Here is a 15259-nt window from a genome sequence, read left to right as displayed (position 1 = left end):
AAAGATTTGGTCAATCCTCCAGAGAGCTGTGGAGGTGCATCACCCATCAGAGTCATTCTCTGTTAGGCTGAACTGGCCTGGCCTTTCAGAGTGGGACCCCAGGAGGCCAGCATGAAGGTGCTGATGTGCTATATGTACTCCCAAGGCTGGGTGGCAAGCCCTTCCTAGAAGGGGGGGTCTGGGCAGCACATCTCTCTCTTCCACATACTCCCTGCTCTTAAATTCATTTTTTGATAATTTTATGTCTTGACATTATTCTTGAATATGACTCTGCTACATAAAATATCCTTTTAAGTAGCCCTTGTCTTCTAAAGGACTCCCAGTATTTGAACTAGACTCCCATTTCGTCTGCCCCACGGACTCTATCCAAACACTGATTTGAGTATTTTGAATATTATGCACTCTGTAACAATACCACACATTTAAAGTACTTTCTGACGTAGACCTGTGTGTAACTACCACTCTTTTGATTTCTACCAACTATTTTGAAGATCAAAGATTAACTTTTAATTCCTCCTTGTTGAGCATGTAAGACATAGAATGGCTTTTGAGCCAAAACAATATAATTCTGATCTGACTTGATCTTGAACACAAAAGTAATTGCTCTTGAATTGCCTCACTTAGTGAATAACCTTTGATTAGAATAGCATATTAAATCTGTCCTCGGGTGATAGAAGTTCTGAATGCTTGATATACATTAGTCAAGATTAGGGGAACAGAGGGTGAAGAACACAAGAGAAAAGATTGCAGAACAGGGAAAAGTGGTATATAATATAAAACAGGAACTAAATACTACATTGAGAGGTGTGGACTTGATGTTCTGGTATGACAGCAGCTGAAAAAAAGTTGATCAATTTTCACAGAGATGTAAATTTTTCCTTTTATTATCATTATAATTATCAATTGCATCTCACAAACAAATGAAAATGTTTTTGTTTCATTTCATTCTTAATAATAAAACTACAATAGAAGTTTTGCTAATTCAAAAATAGACTCTAAATCTCTGATGTTTTATCAAAGAACACTGAATACTGGATACTCTGCATGAATGATGTCTGATGTAAGCCTTAGAACCTGAGAATAGGGGATCTTAGAATTTGAACGTTGGAATGATATGCCTCAAAAAAGTGCTCATGTGAAACCTTGAGAAACAGAAAGATGTAAACAAGATCACCTTATAAATACTAAATGTTAAGTTGGCCATGCCATCATTATGATTATTACTACTAAATTAGATATAATCAGGATGACACATATATTTAGGATTAAAAATGTTTTCAGAAATAATTCAGGGTGTGGTACCTCAAATCCTCCACTGATCCAGACCAACAAGCTTCCTAAAGAACAATGTGGCCAATTACACAGACAGATAATATTGTTTCTCTTTGACAACCCTAGCTTAACATAAACAAAGTATGTCCTCTCTGCTTTATGATTAGTAATAGCAATGTTATGGTTTCTATTATCACCATGAACACTTTCTTAATTACGAATTCTCAAAGGTATCAGAAATAATCTTTAAATCTTACCATGAGTACCCCAACAATCATAATGAAGATAACAATAACCATAAAAATTCATAGGGAGCCAGCTGACTCTATGCCAAGAACTAGTCTAGGTCTTTGCACATTATCTTATTCAATCTACTCCTTAACCTGTCAAGCTTATTATTATCATTTATGCATCAGGTGAAACCTAGAATTGATACTGTTTTTATCTTGATAAACTCCTAATTATTTTTCAAGATTAAATAAAAGGCTACCAACTTTCTGATTATTTTTCTCTTTAAAGCAGAATTTGTTGTTTTTATACTGTTTCATTTTAAAAATCTAATTTAAATACTTGTTGTAATTGACCTTAATATCTCCCTCACTAGACTATGAACTCTGTAAGAAGAGTAGCATATCCTGTTCATGTTTATTTCCCTGGTACTAAGTGCTAGGCACATAGTATGTGGTCAATAATTGCTTTGTGAAATTAGCCAAAGAAACTGAACGATAATAAAATCAACATGACAAGCATTATATTTTTAAAGGATACTTACTGGCCTAGGAAAAGTTATAGTCATCTTGATCGACAGACAAATGGCTGATTGTAATCATTAGGAAGAGCATAAGGAGACAAAGATAGGGTACTTAAAGTTAAAAAGTAGCGATATTCATTAAGTGTAATCTTATCAGAAAAAGTCCTAAAAATCATACTTGATTCCAAACTAAGAAATAGCAATGCTGAGAGAGAAATAAATAATCACTAAAGAACTGGAGTCAGGAAAGATATAAAGACATGAAGAAAGATATATTATGAACAAAAAATAAAAAGATTTGGAGTTGATTTTTCCTCGAGAGAAAAACTGTGAAGACACTGGTTTCAGATCCATAGAGCTTCTCCATCTTGTCGGATGTGAGAGGAGCGAATAGGTAGTATTTTACCTAAGAGTTAGTTAGGTCTAAGGAAAAACTCATTAGATAGTCTAGTATTTCAAAGAAGAAAAAGCTGATGAAGAACTTCTTGAATTCTTATTCCTACTGACCTTTAAGAATAAAACAAATGGCTCGGAGTAGACCTCTCCTTAGTCCAAAGGCTTAAATTTAAATGTAAGCTATTAATATTATTATTTTCCTGAGGTTTTTCTAGGTCAAAGGTCCTTCTCATGAGCAACTACAAGATTTCTTAGAAATGGAACTGCCGTAATTACTTAGGAAACATTGCAGTGAATGATAATTAGAAACCTAATCAAATTACATTATAAATCACATTCGTTTCTCTATAATTGGTTGCAATTTAGTTAATATCATCAAACAATTACCATAAGCATTCCTAAATGATTTGCTGAAGTACTTGGAGGACAGAATGCTCTTACTAAGCCATCCATAGTTAATCAATTTCTGTGGAAATTTAAATGTTTGTTACAACCTAGAAATGCTCATTAAATACTTGCATCTTCAATTCAATTTGATAAATTCTTATTGACACTAATGATGTGCTGGCTGTAGCCTATTACACTAGGAGATGTGAAAAGAATGCATTGTTGACTTTACCTTTCTTTGGACTACTCCTTTAAGTTTCTCCATTTCCCCTAGAACGGCAGAAAGCAGAGATGATTTTCCAGACCCAACTTGCCCTATAACAGCCACTAAAGCTCCTTCTGGAATCTTTATGTTTAAGCTGCATGACAAGAAAAGGAGAGAGATGACATAAGAAGTTCTTGTTATAATTGTTTTTAATGTATATTCCTAGACAAGTCACTGTATCACTGCACTGGGTATCATCCCTGAAATTGCTGCTATTCACATTGTCCTACATTATTCTACAAACACCCAAACTTCCAAAATGCAACAACAAATGCTGCAGAGGAAATAGAGGAAATGAAAAGGGAAAAAAGAGAGTAAAACAACCATAAAAATGAAATGTGCACTGAGAGGTTTAAAAAAAATCTTGTAAATTCCAATAGATTCATCTTCTGCTTAAAAACTCTAAAAAATAAAAACATGGAACATTATAGAATTCAATGCTAAAATTTTTTTGTTTTTAATTTTCCCCAAACCATGACTTACTCTTTTAATATTGGAATCCCTGTTTTATCCCAGGAAAAGGAAGCATTTGTAAAACCAATGGCATGATCTAGGAAGAAAAAATAAATACAAATATATCTTAGAATCAATTGTCTTCAGCCTAGAAGTCAAATAAATATTGAATACAAACAGGAACTGCTGACCTCCTATGTACTTTGTTTCTATACTTTGAGGATGAAAGTCCTCAGTGTTGAGAAAGTCTTCCAAACGAACCAACGATATCCTTGTCTATCAAAATAAATGCAAATGAAATTTTTTGGGTTTCAAGCACAAGTTAAACTGAAAAGCATTTATTGTGATTTACAGTATGATTAAAATTTTTTGATGCAAATATATTGATACAAACATTCAGCAAGCATAGTTTGCATTGTTTTAATGCTTATAAACAAGTCCATCCATAAAGAAAAAGAACAGTTTCAAGGATCAAAGATCAAAACAAATATCATATATGCAGGAAAGCATGAGAAGAAGAAACCAAAATTCCTCCTTAACATTCTAGTAAAGACATAATAACTGATTAATAATTATAGAAAAATTAGTTTTTAAAAGCAACTTCAGGATGGTTGAATGAATTCTGCTTCTGAGAATAAATAAAGTGATTGTTTTGGCAATAGTAACATTTAGTTATAGTAAAATACCTGTAAAATGTTTAGCTACAGTTATGATAAATAATCATTTTTCCCCCTGAAACTGACTTGCATGAAACCTCTAGTATATTTTTATTCACTTTATGCTAGGAAATGTCTATTGTTAATGGATAAGATGTAATTGGGCTGTGGTTTTGTTTACCAAGTGTGTCATATCAGTATGCAGAGCTGGTTCTTTTTCTTTTTCTTCTCTTTTCTTTTCTTTTTTTTTTTTTTTTTGACAATTGTTCTCCTTATTTGTTTAATGACAGTAGTAGCACACCACTAGGAGTTGGAAAACACTTTGCCATACCAGACCTTTAGCTAGATTCTAATTTCAAAAGCAAAACAAAACTGTTACTCTAAGAATGACATTTTCTTTAAGAGAAGTGTGCTGTGAAACAAGTGTTAAAAGCATCACAATAGTACTTCTACGCCCTCTGTTGGTTATTATTAGTAAAATAACATAAAAATGGTATTATGTAACAAAAATAGCTTAATTGGTATTTACTATAGAAGTATGTTACTCTTCATTTAAATAATTAAAAAATTAAAAGGCAAAGTTCTTAGATCAAAGAGCTGGTTCCAATAAGCAAAGATTCCCTTTGTTTATGAACCCAGACTTGGAAAGGATTTGATGGGGGAATGCCCAAACCTGATATCAAAAAAATTTAACTGAGAAAATCTCAGGGCAAAGGGATGAAGGAACTCAGTTCTTTGGATTCCCTGTCGTTTTAGCCTCCTTCTACTCATTATAGCATCTAAAGAGCCTCTAGCAATTGGAGATTACAATAAAAGCAGGCTGAACCAGATACCTCATACAAGGTTTGTTGGCAGACTGATATTATCAATGCACTTTTCTCCCTGGTTTATTCATTCAGTACAAATGAAATGCTGCTGAACCCTGGGAAAATTCAGATCCAGCTCTGTGCAAAGCACCTAGTTAAAAATTTTTCAACTGAAAACAGAAAGTGAACCCTTTAATGACATAGTGTCAAACACCAAATTAGCAAAGAAAACAGTATCACATATTGAAAAGTCATTTTCAATTGACTTGAAAAGAAAGTCAATTGACTTTCTATTGAAAAGATGCTTAAAAGTCATTTTTATAGAAGAGAAGCACAGGCAAAGAAGACATGATTCCTTCCATTCTATAATGTTCTCTATTGCTCATTAATTCAGGGAGGTTAATTTTGAAAGCAGTGTAAAGCAACTACAAAAAGTGAAATTTAAAAAAAAGACAAAGAAATGAAATATGCAAAACCATAAATTTCAGTAGAGAAATGATTCTCAGTTTAAGGATACTTTGGATGTACCTGGACCACAGCTGAGATCACCATTGGTAAATCAAACAGAGGAAGCCTCAAAATATTAAACAAAGACATAGATGTGAACACTTTAGTGGCTGTTAAAATGTTGCCTTCGTCCAGTAAGAAATAGACGCCAAATGTTGCCAGGGACACCTTAAAAATAGAGATATGTTATTATCTTCAATTATTCAATTATGAGTTAGAGACTCAAAATTAGGAAAGAAAATTTTAATAACCTATATTGTTGTTGTTTACCAAAATTCAGTACTATTCAGTACTAATGCAGAAGGATATGAAATCAATGTTTAGTACAGATCTTACAATTGTGTATCTTAGATAATGACACCCTATGAACATGTGGTCTAGTTCCCTTCTTTGACACATCGTATTTTCACTAGAGTAATTATTCCTATTTAAAACATATAGTAGTTCATCTTTTTTCAAAGTGGAGAAGTTTCATGTAAATTTTTTCCAGTGATGTGTGCATACCTTCTGTCTCATATTCAATAATTATACTTTCTCTGTGTCTTAGTATTAACTGAGGAAGGCATAAATAAATCACGACTGATAAGACTTATATTTACTCATGTTTCATTTAGAAAAGGCAGAAAAGTTCATTTATGCGTGAGAATGTATTGACTATTTATCATGTACATAGGACTGTCTTAAACAAATGTTTCTTGGACATTTCTACTAAAGTATTCCAAATGTAAATATTGCTTTTACTTTCATAATACCCACATGCTTGTTTGAATAAAAAATAATAATATTTTAAATTAACAACAGGGGAGACATATAGAATGTTCCCTGACCCCATCACCACTGAGAGTGGTAACTTTGGTTAAAATTGATGCTTCAGGTATATGTAGTTTTCTTATCCTTTGGCTTTCAGCTGCTGCTTCATATTTCAAGGCAATTTATACTCTTTAAACAGCATGAGATTCCCAATATCTGTATGAAGTGACAGAAGGAGAATGACCTCAGTTCATATCAGTTCACCTACAAATACTAATTCTATAACTTTGAGGATGTTTCCAAACTATCAATATTTCCATTTCCTTTTGTGAAATGAGAAAAGTAATGCCTTATTATTTCAAGAATGAAATAAAGCAATGCATATAACTTGTCTGGTAAACAGTAGAAACACTCAATAAATGTTTAGATAACTTCCCTTCCCAACTCTATGTAGTGTGACTTTGGGTCTTGCTTAAAAGGGATTAATCATGAAAATAAAAATATTTTAGAGCTGAAATGGAACTCTGAAATACAGGTTATATTTTTTAAGAATGAGGATGGCATATGCTCAATCTGTAAGAAATTTACAAAGATGTAAAATCTTATTATATATAAAAAATACAGACCAATGAGAATGCACCAAAAAAATTTTCCCCTTCTTTAAAACTTTCATTCTCTTATCTCCATAGGTTAATGACTGCATATTTTTTTAATTTAAATTCAGATAAAGATTTCACTTTGGACACCTTAATTCCAGGTAATTTGAAGGTGAATCTGCAAATCAAATTTGAAAATCAAAACAAGAAATAATACACACACTCACAAAGAATGGAATGCAAGTTAAAGTCAGCATAGAAAATACAGCAAGATACCCAGCTGATTTTTGAACTTCCAATTCCTGTTCTCGAATTTCAATAATCTTCTTTTTATAGGAGGGTTCCCATGCATAAAGTTTAAGGATCTGTAAAGAAGTCAGACAATGACTATTTGACAATCAATATCATAGAAGGAATAAAAACATGCACATATACAAATACACACACTATAACATATACACACACTCACATCATTGTGTAGGTGAAAAAAAAAGATGTTACCTATAAAGTAAAGACAATTTCTCCTGTTTTCAACTGAGTCAAAACACTTCCTTGAATTGTGCTTTTTTGGGGTGGGTCGGGGGAGGAAATCACCATTTCCCCAGGCTTATGTCTCTCTTACCCACCAGTAGCTTATTCTTGAACCAGACTTAGGCAACATCCCAGTTGCTGGCATGAGCTCCATAGCAGTTTCTATGTAGCTTAATCCTGTCAATTTTCCTGCTGGTCCAACTCTCAGTTCTGTTCTCTTCCCATTTCTAAATATCTAAGCTTCTCTCCTTGGTCTCCCAATTTCTTGAAAACTGATGTCTTGGGACTTCAAGCCATTTTCTGAAAGGTTACTGGTGTTCTGAGACTGTAAACTATTTTCTGAGATGGAAAACATGCAGAAGCAGAATCATACAATGGCTCACCACATATGGTTTAGAGTGAGATAGACCTACATTCAAATTCCAGCTCTGTCTCTTTGTGATGATTAATTTTCTGTGTTAATTTGGCTACGTTATGTTGCCCAGTTCTTTGATTAAACACCAGTCTAGATGTTGCTGTGAAGGTAATTTTTAGATCTGATTAACATTTAAATCATCAGACTTTAAATAAAGCAGATTACCCTCCATTAAATGGGTTGGCCTCATCCAATCAGTTGAAGATCTTAAGAGAAAAAACTGAGGTTCCCTGAGAAGGAAGGAATTCTGCCTCCAGACTCAAGGTGGCAACATCAACTCCTGCTGGAGTTTCCAGGCTGCTCAACATATTTCACACTTGCCAGCTCCCATAATCATAAGCCAATTCCTTAAAATAAATCTTTATCTATCTATCTATCTATCTATCTATCTATCTATCTATCTATCGTATTAGTCCTGCTTCTCTGGAGATCCCTAATAATCTCTCACCAGCTCTGTGAACTTAGACATGACCCTTACCTGCTCAGATACTTTGTTTCCTTATTTGTAAAATGAAGATGAGAAATCTTTTTCTTGAGGTTTATAAGAATTATATGAGGAAACAGATATAAAGTGATAGGCACAGTGCATGACACATAGAAAATGTTCATTAAATGCTAATATATTATCATTATCAAATAGAGGCTCTATGACACCTGTTTTCAGACTCCAAGGATGCAAACTGCTCACACCTTTAAACTATCCTAATTGATTGCCACTTGGACCTCTACCAATATTCTAGTGTATTTACTACTGGGACTGCTATTTTAAATCTTGAACTTAACTTAGATCTTGAGGAAATTTTCTTTTATTTTATCTACACTGTCCTAGTCCTACTGATAATACAAATTTCCTTTTATGAATATCAATACTTAAAACCTATAAACATACATCACTCTACTTTCTAATGGATGCAGGGGCTCTCAATTAACCCACCAAGAGGTGCAAGATGCATCTGGATCATATACTTTGGGGATGTGTGACCTTATTGAATAATCTGAGTTAAATTTCAGAGTTACTTATTGCTATTCTAAAGTTCAGATGATTAAATGGATATTAGCCTCCTTTCAAGGTATCTTCAATCTAACAATGTCTTTCACTTCAGTAATTTATATTTTTGTAAAAATTCTACACAGCACAATACAGTATATCATTTATTGATTCTAAGGTGAATCAATGGGTACATATAATGGGTTTATTCTGTGTATATAATGATAGATGCACCAGACAGAGGGAATGTCCTATGCAGTTTTAAATGTCAGAAGGAAATTCCATGTGAACTCTGCAAATTTTGTGCTTTAGAAAAATCTGGTAAGCTACAATCCAAGTGCAATAGGATTTGAAATTATATACAGAAGGTCTCCAATTTACAATGATTCAATTAAGGATTTTTCCGCTTTAGGATGGTGCAAAAGCAATGCTCATTCAATGGAAACTGCACCTCCAATTCCGGATTTTGATCTTTTCCCGGGTTTGTGATACGTGGTATAATACTCTGTCGTGATGCTGGGCAGTCACACAGCCCAGAGGGTAAACAACCGATACACTTGCAACCATTCTGCAACCATACTACCATTCTGTTTCTCACTTTCAGTACAGTATTCAATACATTAATGAACTTTTCAACACTTTATTATAAAACAGGCTCTGTGTTAGATGATTTTGCCCAACTGTAGTCTAATGTAAGTGATCTGAGTAGGTTTAGGCTAGGCTAAGCTATGATATTCGGTATGTTAGGTGTATTAAATGCATTTTCGACTTAAGGATATTTTCAGCTTATGATGGGTTTATCAGGATATAGCCCCATTGTAAATTGAGGAAGATCTCTACACAGAAGTTCACAAGGTTTCACTCATTTTATCACAGAGAAAATGTTAGTGGTGTGGAGTGGGGGTAGCTTTTCTAGGGAACAAATAACCTGTAACACACCTTTCATAGACTAGCGTTTGTATGATCATTTCTATTCTGAGTAAAAGAACCCCGTATATTGGGCTTCCCTGGTGGCGCAGTGGTTGAGAGTCTGCCTGCCAATGCAGGGGATGCGGGTTCGAGCCCTGGTCTGGGAAGATCCCACATGCCGCGGAGCAACTGGGCCCGTGAGCCACAATTACTGAGCCTGCGCGTCTGGAGCCTGTGCTCCGCAACAAGAGAGGCCGCGATGGTGAGAGGCCCGCGCACCGCGATGAAGAGTGGTCCCCACTTGCCACAACTGGAGAAAGCCCTCGCACGGAAACAAAGACTCAACACAGTCATAAATAAATTAAATAAATAAATAAATAAATAAAAACGTGAATTTCTTTAAAAAAAAAAAAAAAAAGAACCCCGTATAAACCTGCCTTCTCATCACTTACCCTGTATAAATCTGCCTTCACACTGATGACAATGGTATTGTCACTCTGCCCTGCTTCATCCCATCTCTTCTACCCTTGAAACAAGTAATAGTTTGTATCTTTTGGGATATTTGTGTTTAGTTGTTGGCTGAGAATCAAAAAAAAAAAACCCTGCATTTTATTCGGCTTTATTTAAATGTTATTTCAACAATAAGAATTCCTATACACCTGAAATCTAAAATACTCCCTCAAAAATTATACTTATATCATTACTTTGATATTGAGAATGCTAAAAAATTCATTTATTGTTTAACTCATTGTTATATTCTAAATAGTTAAATTAAAGGCATGCTTTTTTTATATTACCTTAATTCCATGTAAAATTTCATTGAGCAGTTTTATCTGTTTGTCTTTGTTCTTCGTTTGGCTTTTCTATGTAAGGGAAAGGAAATGAAAGTATATTTGACGAGAGTTGGTAATACTTTAATTGACATGACCATAGCTATTTTTAAAAATACAATGTATTTCCTCTATTTTATATAATATTTTATATAAAAACATCTTATAATGTTCATCCAATATTATTCTGTTGATAATGTTAGAAAATTGTTATAAATAGACATTATAAACTTAGAAGTAGCCAGCAGTAGGATAAAAACAAGGTGGACATTTTCCAAAAGAGTAGAAAATATAATAGTTATTTAGAATGGAATGATAAAATAATATCCATATTCTATTAAAATGGGATAAAATTCCCCAAACTCTATCAATTATATATATATATAAATAAAAGTTTCTATATTTTAAGTATACTATCTTGAATGTTATTAGTACTTTGGAAATTAGAGTGATTAAAATGTATATTTTCAAATACTGATTTTTTTGCAAACATTATATAAGTATTATACATTTATTCAAATGCTTAATATTTATATTATTTTATACTTATTATTGTTTAGGTATTGCTTCTTAAGGATTTCCTCCAATAATACTGCCACAATTATTTTATATATAATAATAAGTATTTGTATATCTAACAAAGTACACATTTACAAGTTAATATCCTTAATATTGTTTGTATGATTAAAGCATATTTTCTGTTTGGAATATTTGTATATAATATTGGAGTCTCTTTGGATGTTTTAGGGCTCTAGATTAAGGTCCTGAAAATGTAATTCCGTTCCTAAAAATTTGACTTACAATTATTTAAAATCCAGAATATTTTTTAAAAATTAGTTTAAAAGTATTCACTGAAAAACCTGTTATTCTAAATACTAGCGTGTTTAGTAATTTGTAATTATTTTATAATCATATGTTATTTTCTATTTCTCATCTTTAAAGCCTAATCTTTTTGGTAATTATTTGAAAAATTCAGAAAAATATAAAAGAAGGTATAAATTTTCAGCACCTAAATGTATTAAAGTAATAAGTAAAAAAATCTCCCCTTCTTCCATCCAATTTCTCTTTAGAGGCAACTATTCTTAAAAGACTGGTGCTTTATCTCTAAGTTATTTTTATACTTATACAAATACATTTAAATCTATATTTATTTACCTCTGTCATATCCATGTGCATAGGTATAGTCACATTTTAAAAACTGGATCTTATACACACACACACCCATGCATGACCTACACATATATATATACATATAACATATTCATATGTGTTTCTTAACTTACTTTTCCTCTAATAATGACTGATGCATTTCCATGTCAGTACATAGATACTGTTAATCTTTTATCCATTTAAAATAATAAAATGTCATAAACAATACATCTGCATCTGTTTGTTACTTTAACATGTGAAACCATCTGTCTCTCCCATTATAGTGTGGTCTCCTTCAGAGCACTGAACTAGTCTTGTTCTTCCATTCCTAGAGTAGAGCATAGTGTACACTCTATTGCAAAAGGCAGATGTCAAAAATATATTGATAGTAAGATGAATGACTGACTGAATGTAGAGGAAGAATATTAAAATTAATTCAGTTAAGCATTTACTGCCCACTTGCTGCATGCAGTCACTCCTTGCTCACTTTAGCCCACTAGCCTCCTTGCCACTTCTTCAGACAGACCAAGCATACCTCTGTCTCTAGGCTGTGCACACACTATTCCCTTTGCTTGATATATCTTTTTCTCAGACATCCACATGGATTTCTACCCTACCCTTCAGATATATCATAGCCTTCCTGAGGATGTCCTGGCCCCTGCATGTGGAATGACACCCTTTGTTACTCTGTCACCTTATACTAATTTAGCTCTCTTCATACACAAATTAGCACCAGGCATTATCCTATATACCTATTTATTTACTTGCTTGATGCCTGTCTCCCCCAATAGCATAATGAGAGCTGAAACTTGTCAGTTCTCCTCACTGCTGTACTTTCTTTGCCTGGCACAGGATAGATGCCCAATCAATATTGGTTGAATAAATGAATGATAAATTTGGATTATTTCCATTTATAACCTCTATTTTCCATATTTAGAGAGTTAGCTCGATGATTATTATCAACTCAAGTCAGGAAACTCAACTTCTGTTGGACACATGTAACTTGAGGCAATCACATTCTTACCTTCAGCTTTTTCATTCTATTTGCAACTAAAGCATTCATTGGGATAACAAACACAAGGACTGCCACCCCTGCTAACACCGCTGGACCCAGTTCTTGCCAAAGGAATGATATGGCCATCAGGATCTGAAAAGGAGCTGACCAAAGGAGATTGATGTTTGCGGTCAAGTCCATGAGCTGCTGGGCATCTGCTGACATCAAGTTAATAATTTCCCCAGTGGAAAACTTTTTTCTAGAAACATTAGATAAAAGCAGGGCCTGGAAAAAGAGAAGCAAAATACTCAGAGTTCTGTAGATCATGAGGGATCTTTACAGTCAAACAATGGTAACTCTTAACTAAAAATAAAAATTTGTAATGTATTTAGACAAATATGCATGATTACTTATGCATTGGATCATATAATATCAAGAGCTATGTTTTTAGATGAAGAAAAAACAATTATTGATCAACTTACATAGTTTTAAAATTTACTATGTATTGGTAGAGAGTAACAGTTGGATTCCCAAGCAAATACATTCACCAAGCACCCTTTACGATTTGTGGAATTGAAAAACTGCAAAAGAAATCAATTCTAGATTTCTAGCACTGAGCTTCCTCTCTATTTACTGGCGTATAATGCTAAACCATCTAACTTTTATCAATACAAAGTACACAAGTGAATCAATGAATATCTAATGAATGCTAATTTTTAAATGATACAGTCCTAATTCTTAAAGAGATTATAATCTAATTGTTCAGTCCACTCCCCTCCTACACAAACGTCCTACACACAGGCTGATTATAAGTATAACAATAGGTAAGAGGGCCATGGGGATTTAGAGAGATAAGAGTATTGAAAAGGCTTCATGAACCAGTTGGAAATACATCTTTTCTTTTCTTCCAAAGCCGAATTCTCACTTTCCCTCTGTGTATGTTATTTAATATTATATTGAATTCAATATCCTTAAGGTTAATTACTGGTATCTTCTTACTAAGGCTGATATTAGAAATTCATTTATTTAATTTCCCACTCTTTTAAAATTCCCAGTGAAAAGCATAAATAACTGTAAAAATAGTGGAAGTTTATATTTAAACTGGAAAAGAGGCAAAAGTCCATTCATATGACAAAAGTTCTAAAGAATTTCCACCACATTGATTTAAAGAGAGACAGGATTGAGAGCTGGATCTAACAAAAGTAAATGGTATACAGGAGGCACTCAAGATCTATTATTCAATAAATGACTAATACAAAGCCAGAGGAAAAGCCCATCTGGAAAAAAAAGTAGGCAGGGCCTTCAGTGGAACACTTCTAACATTCCCTAGCTTAAAGCCGAGGGGCTCAGTGCATGTGGGAGGTCATGGGGCCCCTGGAGTAGATGCACAGACCTGGGAGGTTCACAAGGCGTCAGGATCCCCCTAAGCTCTATGGCTACTGCAGTGTTGAATCCTTTACATTTCTGCTACTGCCTTCTAAGGGGCACAGTGGTGCTGATGATAAAACAGAATAAATACTGCTCCCATAAGAGGAACAAAAGGAAAAAATACTAATCACAACAATAGTTAGGCTTCTATCCACGCCTCCTCCAAATGTAGCTTTGTAAACTCCCATAATAAGTTACTGACCATTTAAAGTGGCCAAGTAAAACAATGGAAATCCAAGAACAGTTATTCTCATTTCATTAAGAGTATAGCATTTTTTAAGAGAGATCCATTGATCTCTAATAGCACCCACCCCCAACTTGCTATTATAAACAAATATAAACTCTTTTCTCCCACTTTTCTAGAAGGAAAAGATAAACCACACTTAGTATTTATGAAAATACTAAAAGACTGAGTAATTCAAAATCATCAAATTATCCAAGGAATCAAATAAATACCCTCCTTTTGGAAAACACACAAAGCACAACTGTCACCGGCAAAACCCATTAACAATTCTAAGGGGACTGGGTAATACAATAAAGTCTAACCTTTTTTTTTTCCCCTTTTCCTGGGTGCTTAGTCTAGTCTCACGTGCTCCCAGGGGGCAGTGTGCAGAGGCCTCGCACCCGGCCCTTCAGACCAGAGTCCCTCCTGAGAAAGGAAACGGCTGAGCCTGCACCGAAGCTCGGTGTCAGGGTGCAGTGGCCAGGCATGACGCTTAATCCAAGAGGGCAGCCGCGGGCCGCAAGCAGAGATGTTGCGCCCGGCACCTTCATCAGGAGCCTGAGGGGGCGCTGGGCAAGATGGCGGAAGAGTAAGACGCGGAGATCACCTTCCTCCCCACAGATACATTAGAAATACATCTACACGTGGAACTGCTCCTACAGAACACCCACTGAACGCTGGCAGAAGACGTCAGACCTCCCAAAAGGCAAGAAACTCCCCACGTACCTGGGTAGGGCAAAAGAAAAAAGAAATAACAGAGACGAAGAATAGGGACGGGGCCTGCACCAGTGGGAGGGAGCCGTGAAGGAGGAAAGGTTTCCACACACTAGGAAGCCCCTTCGCGGGCGGAGACTGTGGGTGGCGGAGGGGGGAAGCTTCGGAGCCGCGGAGGAGAGCGCAGCCACAGGGGTGCGGAGGGCAAAGCGGAGAGATTCCCGCACAGAGGATCAGTG

General features: G+C 34.6%; 1 protein-coding gene across 2 annotated transcripts in view; it reads right to left on the bottom strand.

The window, feature by feature from the left end:
• Positions 1-15259, bottom strand: part of LOC118893927 (multidrug resistance-associated protein 1-like) — an 84354-nt gene that overhangs the window by 39740 nt on the left and 29355 nt on the right. Inside the window, exons 6-13 of one of the 2 annotated variants that reach the window (XM_036849587.1) lie at positions 12686-12940; positions 10480-10545; positions 7116-7204; positions 6990-7017; positions 5515-5661; positions 3716-3800; positions 3555-3621; positions 3039-3165 (exon numbers count right to left, since the gene is read on the bottom strand). In XM_036849587.1, coding sequence (XP_036705482.1) covers positions 3039-3165; positions 3555-3621; positions 3716-3800; positions 5515-5661; positions 6990-7017; positions 7116-7204; positions 10480-10545; positions 12686-12940 — 864 coding nt within the window. Of the gene's footprint in view, positions 1-3038; positions 3166-3554; positions 3622-3715; positions 3801-5514; positions 5662-6989; positions 7018-7066; positions 7205-10479; positions 10546-12685; positions 12941-15259 lie in introns of both variants that reach the window. The other variant, XM_036849586.1, reaches the window with a different exon arrangement.

This window comes from Balaenoptera musculus, chromosome 4 (assembly GCF_009873245.2).
Source record: "Balaenoptera musculus isolate JJ_BM4_2016_0621 chromosome 4, mBalMus1.pri.v3, whole genome shotgun sequence".
In the NCBI taxonomy this organism is placed as follows: domain Eukaryota; kingdom Metazoa; phylum Chordata; class Mammalia; order Artiodactyla; family Balaenopteridae; genus Balaenoptera; species Balaenoptera musculus.
The sequence above is the reverse complement of the archived record's forward strand: the minus strand, read 5'-3'. Positions and strand labels throughout refer to the sequence as shown.